This window comes from Silurus aristotelis (assembly GCF_946808225.1).
Source record: "Silurus aristotelis genome assembly, chromosome: 12".
NCBI lineage: Eukaryota > Metazoa > Chordata > Actinopteri > Siluriformes > Siluridae > Silurus > Silurus aristotelis.
The window spans coordinates 26,065,431-26,080,046 of NC_139585.1; the positions used below are offsets into that span (position 1 = coordinate 26,065,431).

Here is a 14,616-nt window from a genome sequence, read left to right on the forward strand (position 1 = left end):
CTTCTTATTCTTAAGATCTAGCTAAAATTGCCTGTTTCAGAGTTTAACAATTTTGAATTGTCCGAATATACCAGAGATTCAGGTTTAGAAAAATCTCAGGAGTCTCTACTTAGTAACATTTGACAATTACTGAAAAACAAATCTGATCAACATCATAATATGTTTTAAAATAACGATTTCTCCTATTCAAATTTTCTTTGGCCACCAAAAACCCACTACTCTCTCATCTTCCTACATTTTATAGTATGTCTACTTTACACATAAACGTATATATTGTGACATGTACACTAATAGGGACCCAGATGTAGGGCTTACCCACAGAGCTGCAGTGAGAAGAGTCTTTATTAAGGTATGGAATGTTGGGCAAAGAAACAGGAGTCTATTCAGGTACAAAGAGAGGAAGTGGCCCCCCTAGGACATCATTTACCAATGCCGGGAATACCACTTGGGCATTGGTGAGGGCAAATGGCAGGGGGTGGTTGGAAATTGGTTTTCTACTTGTTCCTTTCCCTTATCCTAACCAAGTGGCAGGCATTGAGGCATTAAGGAGCACATTTGGAGGGTTTCAGAGGCCGAGTTAAAGAGAGGTAGTCAATACATGGTTGAAGTTTGTTGTAATTTTTGTCTATAAAGAAACCCCAATACCTATGGAAGATAAGGAGGACTGTATGATGCCAGCAGCAGGGTAATGTACCTCTCATTTAGTGTGGGAAAGACTGAACAGTCTACTCGAGGGCAAGAGGGCTCCAGGGAGCAGGTTGATGGAACAATCATTTGGGCAGTGGAGAGGGCATATGCTTTGTTTGTGACAGTAGACAAGTTGAGGAATGATAGATCTGTAGGTGGATCTCGTTGACATCAGTGGGAGGAAGGGCTGGCTGCAAGCAGGTGGAGTGATAAAAAGGACTCCAGTTGATGATTCTCCAGTCAAAGTGATGGTTGTTTTTAACAAGTCAGGAGTGTCCCAGCCCTAGGGGGGTGGCTGAAGAGGGGATCAGGTTAAGCTAGACCTGTTCACGGTGATTACCAGAGAGTTCAAGGTGTTTACTGTACAGGGCATAGACTAAGATAATAGGATTCAGAGTTTCAGTGGGGAGGTCAGCCTGTGATGCTAGTTCCCTAAGTTCCCTGGATAAGGGAAATTAGTCCTAGCTTGTCTGGAAGTTGGGGTCAGAGTGCAGGGTCAGCCATGATACAGAGCCCCTGGAGCACAGAGGGTTAGGGGCCTTGCTCAAGGGCCCAAGAGTGGGAGCTTGATAATACCAGGGCTTGAAAATCCACCTGTGACCCATGTGCTGTTCACCATGTCAGTGTGTCAGTGTGAGCAGCCCCTTGAGGATGGAGACCTTGTCTGCATCAGAGGCATAAGACAGTGGCCAATAGCAGAACACAAGGTACTGCTGGAGCAGAATGAGCTGAATGCCTTACACTCTCCAAAGGCTTCTTCTTCTTCTTTTGGCTGCTCCCATTAGGGGTCGCCACGGCAGATCCATCTCCACACTACTCTGTCCTCTAAATTTGCCTCTTACAAACCATCTACCTGGATGTCTTCACTCACTAGATCCATAAACCTCCTTCATGGGCTTTCTCTTTTCCTCCTTCCTGGTGGCTTCATCGTTAGCAGTCTTTTACCTATATACCCAATGTCCCTCCTCTGCACATGTCCAAACCATCACAATCGCCAGGGCAGCATCTACATCTTTAATGGAAGAAATGCAGATATTGCCCCTACATATTCACAGGTCAGAAAAAGTGTATGACAACTTCCTATTGTAATTCAGATTTCATTATTTTCAAATGTGTTGTAATAAACTGAAAGCTAATCTTTTTTAAATTTGACCAATGCTGCTAGGTCTGTGATAGTTTACATTTGAAATTGATGTGCTCAGTCAACATTCAAGCCCCTAATATGCATTTACTGTATATTGTTATATACACTCGACAAAAATGCAAAATTATGCTAGTTAAATAAAACCCAATATGAGTCATTCTTTGGCTGGGCCAACACAACAGAATTCAGGTCAAATAAAAATTTACATTGGGCTAACATGGAGAGACGGGTAAAAATGGCTGCACTAGCTATTGCTGCTAAAAGGGAGAGCCAGAATTTAACACAGACTGGTAGGACGACAGCATCCTTACATCCAGTTCACCATAACCATGATCCCTCCTGATCTGCTCCTTTACCTAAGAGAAACGTATTCACGAAAGACTTAATTGATCAAATAAGTTTCTAATCTGAAATAAACACTCCAGGAATCCAAGATCAGTGTCAAATCAAGTCAAGGTACAATTAACATGAATTCACAACAAATCTAAAATCAAAGGCAGATCATAATACAAGGCAACAGTCACAAATATAATCACTAAACTTTCAATCCCTATAGCAATCTTGCAAAACACAGAATATTTTTTATTTGTGTTGTGGTCACTGAAGATGTGGGAATGATGTTACTTACACCAAAACAACTTGTCCATATACACCCTGTTGTTATCAAGGAGGTTCCCTGAATACTTGACTAAGTTTGACTGTGTGACTTTTCTTTTTAATTCAAGATTGCATTTTTCACAAAGAGAAGTAAAATAAAATATATACGAGGTGTTATCAAAAAGTTTCAAGCTGAATGGTGCTAACTGGTGTTATTCTGATGACGGGCGTTACCACGTCTGGGATTTCATCATGGACCAAAGAAAAAATGTGAAATTCTGCATGAAGATCTGCTACAGAAACATTTGACATGACATACATTTGACATACGACAATGCTGCACCTAGTTGTTAAAGGTTTTTTAAGCAGCTTCATGAGCAGAAGAACATCACTGGAAGACGACCAGGAAGACCTTCAAGAAGCTCAACCACTGAAAATGTCAAAACCATTTCGCAACTTGTGCATGATGATCATAGAAAAGTCCACAACTAAGGGTTCTTTCTAAGTTTTAGAAAGAGTGTTGCGGATGCATGTGATTATATTTGTTATAAAACCATGCCAATTCATATAAAAGTATTCAATTTAAGTCCTTTTTTATTTGTAGAATGCTATAAACAAGGGTCATTGACAATTTAAAAATGGAGCTCAACCCCCGCTCAACTTTCACTTCATGAAAGTCAAAGAAAATTTTGCTTGATCTCACTTCTGCAACCACCCTACTTGCCAGATTTGGCTCCTGCAGAGTTTGCCTTTTTTCACGAAGATGAAGATCCAGTTTAGAGGTCACTGTTTTGACACCACTACAGAGATCCAGTGCTGTATTGCTGTGCAAGGGGACTATTTTGAAGGTTATAGTGTGTAAACGTAGATAAATAAATACTTTCTTGCGAACAGAGCTAGTCTTGAAACCTTTTGATAACACCTCATAACTTGCCTCATATCTTACCTCATAACTTGCAGTGAAGGAAATGAAAACCTGGCATGTTCCTTCTTAGATTGTGCATTTCACAGGAGTGTCTCATTAGTGTCTAATTTAATAGATAAATCTGTGTTGATTTCATTAAGCTTTGGTACTGCATCAACTGGTGTATAAGTCATACAGAAAGGAGAAAGTAGACCTGGGGATGGGTCCCGCTAGGTGTACCATGCTCTTCAAGGCAATACCAATCCTGCTATTTTGAGCTGTTGTGTGTGTGTGTGTGTGTGTGTGTGTATATATATATATATATATATATATATATATATATATATATATATATATATATATATATATATATATATATATATATATATATAATGTGTATATATTTTATTTTATTTTTAGGCTCTAGCACAAGGACCCAAACAACTCAACTCAGGGACTGGGTTATGCAGATGATTTAGCATTTTTGGTCCCTTTATATCTTCTTGTATTTTATTTAATGTTTCTCTGCACAATTCCACATTACCTGTTTAATTTTTCCTAGTTTATCGTTATCGACATTTAGCAGATAATGTAAACGATACCAAAATTTACAACAGTCAAAGGAATTTATGTTCACTCATTCAAGATTAATTCTGTTTTGTGTCTCTCTACTGACAGAGAATCAGTGGCTCGTCTGTACGCTCCGGGCTGCAATATTTTGGTATTTCTCTGAGTCAGTCCTCTTTGGACCACAGTCAAGACCAGCTGCCAGATCTCGCTGTTGGTTCCAAAGGAGCAGTCACACTTTTAAGGTCTGGTGTTTTGGATCTCACAATAGTTGGTGTGATGCTGGTGCGAGATTATCAGCAGCAGCAGCAGCAGCAGCAGCAGCAGTTTTTACTAATGGGTTTAAAAACATGCTGCAAACCAAAAACTATTCGTAGTTCGTAACATTCGTAGTCCACTGATTAGAGAGTTATTAACACAAATATTAGCAACAGCTGTGTAGCATATATATATATATATATATATATATATATATATATATATATATATATATATATATATATTAGCAAAATAAAGGAAAATTACTGATACAAATCCCATTTAAGTCCATGTCAATATGCAAATATTACAGAAATTTCTGGTACTTCATTCACATAGTACCACATTGTAACATTTACTTAGCTTATGAGGCTTATGAGACTCTATGGGTGATCTATATATATATATATATATATATATATATATATATATATATATATATATATATATATATATATATATATATATGTGTGTGTGTGTGTGTGTGTGTGTGTGTGTGTGTGTGTGTGTGTGTGTGTGTGTGTATATATATATATATATATATATATATATATATATATATATATATATATATATATATATATATATATATACAGTGGGTACGGAAAGTATTCAGACCCCCTTAAATTTTTCACTCTTTTTTATTTTGCAGCCATTTGCTAAAATCATTTAAGTTCATTTCTTTTCCTCATGAATGTACACATAGCACCCTATATTGACAGAAAAACACAGAATTGTTGACACTGTTGCAGATTTATTAAAAAAGAAAAACTAAAATATCACATGGTCCTAAGTATTCAGACCCTTTGCTCAGTATTTAGTAGAAGCTCCCTTTTGATCTAATACAGCCATGAGTCTTTTTGGGAAGGCTGCCACAAGTTTTTCACACCTGGATTCAGGGATCCTCTGCCATTCCTCCTTGCAGATCCTCTCCAGTTCTGTCAAATTGGACGGTAAACGTTGGTGGACAGCTATTTTTAGGTCTCTCCAGAGATGCTCAATTGGGTTTAAGTCATTGCTCTGGCTGGGCCATTCAAGAACAGTCACGGAGTTGCCACTACTTCGTTATTTTAGCTGTGTGCTTAGGGTCATTGTCTTGTTGGAAGGTAAACCTTCAGCCCAGTCTGAGGTCCAAAGCACTCTGGAGAAGGTTTTCGTCCAGGATATCCCTGTGCTTAGCCGCATTTATCTTTCCCTTGATTGCAACCAGTCGTCCTGTCCCTGCAGCTGAAAAACACCCCCACAGCATGATGCTGCCACCACCATGCTTCATTGTTGAGACTGTACTGGACAGGTGATGAGCAGTGCCTGGTTTTCTCCACACATACCGCTTAGAATTAAGGCCAAAAAGTTCTATCTTGGTCTCATCAGACCAGAGAATCTTATTTCTCACCATCTTGGAGAACTCCATGCGGGTTTTCCATGTGTCCTGCACTGAGGAGAGGCTTCCGTCGGGCCACTCTGCTATAAAGCCCCACTGGTGAAGGGCTGCAGTGATGGTTGACTTTCTACAACTTTCTCCCATCTCCCGACTGCATCTCTGGAGCTCAGCCACAGTGATCTTTGGGTTCTTCTTTACCTCTCTCACCAAGGCTCTTCTCCCCCGATAGCTCAGTTTGGCCGGTCGGCCAGCTCTAGGAATGGTTCTGGTCGTCCCAAACGTCTTCCATTTGAGGATTATGGAGGCCACTGTGCTCTTAGGAACCTTAAGTGCAGCAAAAAAATTTTTGAAACCTTGGCCAGATCTGTGCCTTGCCACAATTCTGTCTCTGAGCTCTTCAGGCAGTTCCTTTGACCTTAATGATTCTCATTTGCTCTGACATGCATTGTGATCTGTAAGGTCTTATATAAACAGGTGTGTGGCTTTCCTAATCAAGTCCAATCAGTATAATCAAAAATTTCTGGACTCAAATGAAGGTGTAGAACCATCTCAAGGATGATCAGAAGAAATGGAGAGCACCTGAGTTAAATATATGAGTGTCACAGCAAAGGGTCTGAATACTTAGGACCATGTGATATTTCAGTTTTTCTTTTTTAATAAATCTGCAAAAAGGTCAACAATTCTGTGTTTTTCTGTCAGTATGGGGTGCTATGTGTACATTCATGAGGAAAAGAAATGAACTTAAATGATTTTAGCAAATGGCTGCAATATAACAAAGAGTGAAAAATTTAACGGGGTCTGAATACTTTCCGTACCCACTGTACATACACTTTGTGCACAGGGGCATTGTCATGCTGGACATCTAAAGACGTCCGATGCGCTATAATACAATTTTGCATTAACTTAAACTTGGAAACCCAAACCTGTTCCAGCATGACAATGTCCCTGTGCACAAAGTGAGCTCCTTGAAGATATGGTTTACATGCTGTGGAGAGGAAGATCTTGAGTGGCCTGCTATAGAGCTCTGATCTTATCCTTACTGAACACCTTTGGGATGATTGTGAATGCTGATTGCACCCCAGGTCTTTCATAATACCCTTGTGGCTGATGAACACAAATATCCTCAAAAATTTAGTGGAACATCTTCCCAGAAGAGTGAATGGAATTATAAGAGCAAATTGGGATTAAATGTGGAATGCAATGCTCACAAATCACATATCATACTTTTGACCGGGTGACCCAGTACTTTTGGAAATATAGTGTATGTTTGCTCATGGTTCTTTGTAAAATCCCCAAATTCTTACAATAATTCTTACATATTCATGTTTTATTTTTATTTTTTTGTGAACTGCTTCAGTGTGTATGTGACCATATGTATGTTTCCCTTTTTGCTGTACTGTTCACCTCCACATTTTCCTTGAAGTGGTTTGTATTTGTCGCGCTGATTGTGCAATGGTTCTTGGTTTAACAGTTGTCATAAAAGAAGTTACATTGCATTGTAAAATCTTCTGACACTCCCAGAATTTTAGCAGAGAAAAAGAAAATTGCACAATGGCCATTCATTGGCTGTCAGTTTACAAACCAGCGATTAAAGACTACAGATTTTAACCTCAGATTATAGGAATCTTTAAGTATTTTTTAAATTTGTATCAGACTATCAATTTGTAGGCAAAACTGCACAGTTTCAGCCCGGCACTAGGACAGAACCTATATTTATAAATTAGATTTTAGCTCTTAGTCTAAATATTTTGTGTGTTTTGTGTCGATTTTGTCAATGACGTAGCTCAAAATCCCAATTAAGTCCATTTCAGATTTAGTATTGCAACACAATAAGTTAAAATGCTTTGTTCAATGTTTTATTTCTATTGTATGTTGTTTTGCTCAGATCGAGACCCATCGTGGATTTGCGGAACACCCTAACCTACAGCCCGTCCAAAATCCCCACCAGAGACACTGACTGTACCAGTCCTTTGAAAAACACCCTAAAATTGTGTTTCACCATGAATAGATTAAAAAAATTTTCCCAATCAGGTTTTCATGTCTATTCTTATATCTATTTAATGCAATAGCCAATGACTGCACCAACAAAATAACAAGGTATGTTTGTCTTCAGAAAATGTATGATTGTTGTTATTTCTATTTATTTAGACTTGAATGCAAATATAAACTATACCATAAAACTTGATGCCAAACAACAAAGCTACCGGGCCTACTTTTCAGAGAATATCCATGATCTCTCTCGCATGATATCTGTGTCGCTGCAGGAAAAGTGCGATGAACTTAGTTTTTTTATAGAGGTATTTGAAATGCTCCTTTTAAATACTTTATAAAAGTGTATTTATGTGCACACATTTAATCTAAAATGGGGGTTTTGTTGAATGACATAAAACAGGCTAGTTTTATAAAAATATTATTAAATTGCTCCTATATTTGTTATTACATTACACCTACTGTATATTGATAAGTATATTCTTCATTTTTGTGTTAACATAAAAATAATGGAGGCATAATAAATAATCATTATGATTTAGGGAAGCAATAAATTGGAACATTTTGAGACACTGGCAGCAAAAAATGTAATTTTTATTTGTCTAAAATTTGTAGTTTTAGATCATTCTACATCTTCCCCAGAGTTCTACAACATTTCATGTGTAATTTATAGTAGTTCCTTATGTTTTGCTCTACTACAAAAACAAAAGGAAATCAGTTTTCTACTCATGTTCATATACAATAAGGGCATATCTTCATATTGTAAATATTTTCACTTTGTCATTCAATCTTTTTGTTTCCTTGTTCTTTTACAGGCCTGCCCTAATGATGCACTAAATCCAATAATTAATGAGTTAGTGTATACATTTGAGGGTCTCCCCAGTCAAAGATTAGGCAATTTACGTCCGATGCTCCCTCCTACTGTAAAGTACACCTCGGATTATAACGTAAGTTGTTATAATGTACAGATTTGCAGATTAGAACTAAAGCAGTATAATTTTTTTTCTTATTTTCTTCTTATTACTTCAAAATGTGTCAAAAGCATTGTCAATAATTACACATCACGTTTATTTGCACATTATTATATATGTACATACAGTTATCAGTTCTGTTTTTTTTGTAGTTTTTTATATGAATAATGGAAACGTTAGACTGTGCACATGACATCACTTTGTGAACTATTTTCTCAGCTGGATTTTGAAATAAACTGTGGAACCGATAATGTCTGCATCGATAATCTCAAAGTGGATTTTAACTTTTCTGGGTAGGATGATTGGGGAAAACCAATAAAGGGAAAACATTGGACTAAATGATTAGCAGAAAAACTCATCAGAATGACGTGTCGGTTATTACATTGTGTTTCATTTTTTTCTTTTACTTTTTCAGACACTCAGTTATAGAGGTTGGAATAATGCAGGAGATGAATGTGACAGTTTTCATACAGAACAGAGGGGAAAACTCCTATAACAGTCAAGTCGTTCTCAAATACCCATTTGGACTTTCCTTCAGACGATTCACCACTAAACAGGCAAGTGTCTGAAGTACAGAATGATATGTTTTGGGTCTTATTTATAGTGGAGTTGGAGAATATCTGTATAATTAGGCATGATTATCGAAATTGCACACATGGTGCAGCAGGTATCATTCCGTGTTTAGATTTGCCTGTATTGAAGGACATAACTATAAACGCACACACACACACACACACACACACACACACACACACACACACACACACACACACACACACACACACACACACACACATCATGTCTAGTCTACAGAGGTGGAAAAAGTATATGAAAAGCATACTTGAGTAAAAGTATACATAACTTTGCTAAACAAACCATTGATCAGCTGAATTATATTCAAAAAGCAAAAATGATGCAAAAGGCAAGGAACAGTATATAATACAGTAAACTAAAAATAACACTTTTTTATAAAAAAAAAAAAAAAAAAAAAAAAAGTATTTATACTGATCTAATGAATGTGCCATTAAGGATTGTATAAAAGTGGCTTTCAAAAACAATTTGTCCTCTTAAGTCTCTGAGAGTCCAGACTTCCTTATAAACCATGTATAGAATAAGTGGGATAGAAGATGATTGCATGGATGGACGGATAAATGTTTAGACTGGACTCTGAGCAGCAAATGAAAAAATATGTCTATCTTGGTTTCTCTCTGAGCAGGGCAGATTGGAGTGTGTATCTGTGGACAGTGAAGAAAAAGCTGTCTTGGGGGAGACTACTTGTTACATCAGTAAACCCATCTTCAAAAAAAATGATTTGGTGAGTCCAAATAAAGTTTCTAATTGAAATTTTGATTATAGGTAATAAGGTAAATAGTAGTTATGAGTTTCAAGATTTGTCTAAGACATAGATGAGTGTAAGTAGTGTAAGTTTGGGATTATTGGATGGATAAATAATGCAACCCCAATTACAAAAAGTTGGGATGCTGTGTAAAATGTAAATAAAATGTAAATGAAAATGTATAAATGGACCATTATAAGATAAATGTTCCATTGTAAGAAATAAATAAGTTGGGATGGTGCAACAAAAATCTATAAAAAGTGAGTGTTATTAAAATTAAACTGGTATAGGTTAAACTGTAACCTATAACAGGTAAAACATTATAGGGTAAATGACAACAGGTCCTCTCCAACTTTATTTGACAATTGTTGCAACCTTATTTTTTTCCATAAAATGATTCATATTCTCAGTTTAAACATTTGATATGTTTTTTTGTTTGTTTTTTTGTTTGTTTGTTTTATTGTGAATAGAATATGGATTTATAAGATTTGCAAATTTCACATATTGTCCCAACTTTTTTTGAACTGGGGTTGTAGAATTCATGAAAAACAAGTCAAGGTTGTTTAATACATTAATACATTTCTAAATTTAGATATTAGGTTTAAGATAATCTTTTTTTCTTTGTGGTATCTTTTGAAAAATTATGCGATCTCTCACTTACTGTATCACCTCTGTAGGCTGTATTTGATGTTATGTATAACATAAACAAAGACAGTAACTTCGAAGGAAAAATCACGATCAATGCAACTGCTTCCAGGTTTGTTCTTATATATTAACCAGTACATTTTACTTGATAGATTGCATTGGTGTCTTAAAATACAGGACATTTCTAATGTCTAAAGAGAAACATTCCAAATACAAGATTTATTACACAATTCAATTTTTTAGTTTAGATTTTTGTTTGTTTGTTCAGAATGGATTTATCTATTTTGATAGTTTATAAAAAAGGGTCCCCTGGTGGTCTAGTGGTTAAGATGCAGCGCTCTCACTGTTGCGACCCGGGTTCGATTCCCGGTCAGGGAACCAGCCCCAGCCACTCTCAGTGCCGGTCCAAAGCCCGGATAAATTTGGGGAGGGTTGCGTTAGGAAGGGCATCCAGCGTAAAACATATGCCAAATCAAACGTGCAGAGGATCCGCTGTGGCGACCCCTAACGGGAGAAGCCGAAAGATAGAAAGAAATATTTGTAAAAAAAAAAAAGTCACAATGCACCCCTTTATACCTGATTATGCACCCTACTTGTGCACATCAATATTAATGATAAATTATTAATTATTATTTGTAAAAAAAAATTCTTAATATTTAGACATCCAACATAAAGGAAACAAAATATGAATAATGGCATTTGATTTGAAAGTCAGCACCCAGGGTCAATCTTACAGTGTGAGAAAGTGAAATGTGGGCAGATGACTAGCAAGTTGCACACTTAATATGTGGGTCTGGGAGACGGTTTCGAGACGGGCTTGTCTCTTTCTCCTGCCTCACCTGCATGGTCCAGCACTCAGTTGCAAGCATCGGAAGCATGCCTTTCGGCAGTATCTCCCCCTTGCGATGAGAGCTTTTAGCTCCGATTCTCTTCCTTGGAGAAGGGGGGCTACACTCTGCAAGCCAGAGTTCAAGGAGCTTATAGTGGTTGCGACTCATGGTGTGGCTAAGTTATAACAAGTTTGGTGGGGCAATGAGCAGAAAGCTGCTCCGTCCAGTAAATTTTACTAGAGTTTTCTGAGACCTACCTCACAACATCCATGTCCAGGTATGCCGTAATTTCCAGACCTGCAGACAGAGGTGTCTTCATTGTACTTCAACATATGTGGACTAAAAGAGTGTGGTTACAGGGTGGTGCCCTGAGTTGAAGAGACGCTCCATGGCGGTGTTAGACTGACCTGCTGTGAGAGCTAGATGTGGGGGGCATCTCAGGCAGCCAGGAAGTCCAGGCTCTTAGGGCCACAAAAAAGACTGTTGTGGGCTTTGGCTGTTCTTTGGCCATCCTAGTCTCCACCGAGAGGCATGGCTCACCCTATTGGATTTTTCTGACAGGGACAGGGCCGTGCTGGTCGACGCCCCACTAGTGGCTTCTTAGGCGGTTCCATAAATACAGTTGTCGAGAGGTTTCAAGAGGCCAAGAAATATATATATATATAATGTGTATATATTTTATTTTATTTTTAGGCTCTAGCACAAGGACCCAAACAACTCAACTCAGGGACTGGGTTATGCAGATGATTTAGCATTTTTGGTCCCTTTATATCTTCTTGTATTTTATTTAATGTTTCTCTGCACAATTCCACATTACCTGTTTAATTTTTCCTAGTTTATCGTTATCGACATTTAGCAGATAATGTAAACGATACCAAAATTTACAACAGTCAAAGGAATTTATGTTCACTCATTCAAGATTAATTCTGTTTTGTGTCTCTCTACTGACAGAGAATCAGTGGCTCGTCTGTACGCTCCGGGCTGCAATATTTTGGTATTTCTCTGAGTCAGTCCTCTTTGGACCACAGTCAAGACCAGCTGCCAGATCTCGCTGTTGGTTCCAAAGGAGCAGTCACACTTTTAAGGTCTGGTGTTTTGGATCTCACAATAGTTGGTGTGATGCTGGTGCGAGATTATCAGCAGCAGCAGCAGCAGCAGCAGCAGCAGTTTTTACTAATGGGTTTAAAAACATGCTGCAAACCAAAAACTATTCGTAGTTCGTAACATTCGTAGTCCACTGATTAGAGAGTTATTAACACAAATATTAGCAACAGCTGTGTAGCATATATATATATATATATATATATATATATATATATATATATATATATATATATTAGCAAAATAAAGGAAAATTACTGATACAAATCCCATTTAAGTCCATGTCAATATGCAAATATTACAGAAATTTCTGGTACTTCATTCACATAGTACCACATTGTAACATTTACTTAGCTTATGAGGCTTATGAGACTCTATGGGTGATCTATATATATATATATATATATATATATATATATATATATATATATATATATATATATATATATATATATATATATATATGTGTGTGTGTGTGTGTGTGTGTGTGTGTGTGTGTGTGTGTGTGTGTGTGTGTGTGTGTATATATATATATATATATATATATATATATATATATATATATATATATATATATATATATATATATACAGTGGGTACGGAAAGTATTCAGACCCCCTTAAATTTTTCACTCTTTTTTATTTTGCAGCCATTTGCTAAAATCATTTAAGTTCATTTCTTTTCCTCATGAATGTACACATAGCACCCTATATTGACAGAAAAACACAGAATTGTTGACACTGTTGCAGATTTATTAAAAAAGAAAAACTAAAATATCACATGGTCCTAAGTATTCAGACCCTTTGCTCAGTATTTAGTAGAAGCTCCCTTTTGATCTAATACAGCCATGAGTCTTTTTGGGAAGGCTGCCACAAGTTTTTCACACCTGGATTCAGGGATCCTCTGCCATTCCTCCTTGCAGATCCTCTCCAGTTCTGTCAAATTGGACGGTAAACGTTGGTGGACAGCTATTTTTAGGTCTCTCCAGAGATGCTCAATTGGGTTTAAGTCATTGCTCTGGCTGGGCCATTCAAGAACAGTCACGGAGTTGCCACTACTTCGTTATTTTAGCTGTGTGCTTAGGGTCATTGTCTTGTTGGAAGGTAAACCTTCAGCCCAGTCTGAGGTCCAAAGCACTCTGGAGAAGGTTTTCGTCCAGGATATCCCTGTGCTTAGCCGCATTTATCTTTCCCTTGATTGCAACCAGTCGTCCTGTCCCTGCAGCTGAAAAACACCCCCACAGCATGATGCTGCCACCACCATGCTTCATTGTTGAGACTGTACTGGACAGGTGATGAGCAGTGCCTGGTTTTCTCCACACATACCGCTTAGAATTAAGGCCAAAAAGTTCTATCTTGGTCTCATCAGACCAGAGAATCTTATTTCTCACCATCTTGGAGAACTCCATGCGGGTTTTCCATGTGTCCTGCACTGAGGAGAGGCTTCCGTCGGGCCACTCTGCTATAAAGCCCCACTGGTGAAGGGCTGCAGTGATGGTTGACTTTCTACAACTTTCTCCCATCTCCCGACTGCATCTCTGGAGCTCAGCCACAGTGATCTTTGGGTTCTTCTTTACCTCTCTCACCAAGGCTCTTCTCCCCCGATAGCTCAGTTTGGCCGGTCGGCCAGCTCTAGGAATGGTTCTGGTCGTCCCAAACGTCTTCCATTTGAGGATTATGGAGGCCACTGTGCTCTTAGGAACCTTAAGTGCAGCAAAAAAATTTTTGAAACCTTGGCCAGATCTGTGCCTTGCCACAATTCTGTCTCTGAGCTCTTCAGGCAGTTCCTTTGACCTTAATGATTCTCATTTGCTCTGACATGCATTGTGATCTGTAAGGTCTTATATAAACAGGTGTGTGGCTTTCCTAATCAAGTCCAATCAGTATAATCAAAAATTTCTGGACTCAAATGAAGGTGTAGAACCATCTCAAGGATGATCAGAAGAAATGGAGAGCACCTGAGTTAAATATATGAGTGTCACAGCAAAGGGTCTGAATACTTAGGACCATGTGATATTTCAGTTTTTCTTTTTTAATAAATCTGCAAAAAGGTCAACAATTCTGTGTTTTTCTGTCAGTATGGGGTGCTATGTGTACATTCATGAGGAAAAGAAATGAACTTAAATGATTTTAGCAAATGGCTGCAATATAACAAAGAGTGAAAAATTTAACGGGGTCTGAATACTTTCCGTACCCACTGTACATAC

General features: G+C 37.7%; 2 protein-coding genes and 1 long non-coding RNA gene across 4 annotated transcripts in view; 2 read left to right on the forward strand and 1 right to left on the reverse strand.

Moving 5' to 3' along the window:
• The window catches only part of LOC310734703 (integrin alpha-M-like), a 266,739-nt gene that overhangs the window by 147,280 nt on the left and 104,843 nt on the right, over positions 1-14,616 (reverse strand). The gene's annotated exons all lie outside the window — the stretch shown is intronic.
• LOC310734807 overlaps positions 1-14,616 on the forward strand; it is a 195,283-nt gene that overhangs the window by 136,878 nt on the left and 43,789 nt on the right. The window lies entirely within an intron of this gene.
• The window catches only part of LOC310734904 (integrin alpha-M-like), a gene marked incomplete at its 5' end in the record, with an annotated part of 37,216 nt that overhangs the window by 11,582 nt on the left and 11,018 nt on the right, over positions 1-14,616 (forward strand). The window contains 10 exons of the mRNA XM_083557377.1: positions 1,622-1,742; positions 4,011-4,144; positions 7,424-7,569; positions 7,687-7,835; positions 8,343-8,474; positions 8,718-8,791; positions 8,914-9,055; positions 9,715-9,813; positions 10,512-10,591; positions 12,263-12,394. Coding sequence (XP_083413503.1) covers positions 1,622-1,742; positions 4,011-4,144; positions 7,424-7,569; positions 7,687-7,835; positions 8,343-8,474; positions 8,718-8,791; positions 8,914-9,055; positions 9,715-9,813; positions 10,512-10,591; positions 12,263-12,394 — 1,209 coding nt within the window. The remainder of the gene's footprint in view (positions 1-1,621; positions 1,743-4,010; positions 4,145-7,423; positions 7,570-7,686; positions 7,836-8,342; positions 8,475-8,717; positions 8,792-8,913; positions 9,056-9,714; positions 9,814-10,511; positions 10,592-12,262; positions 12,395-14,616) is intronic.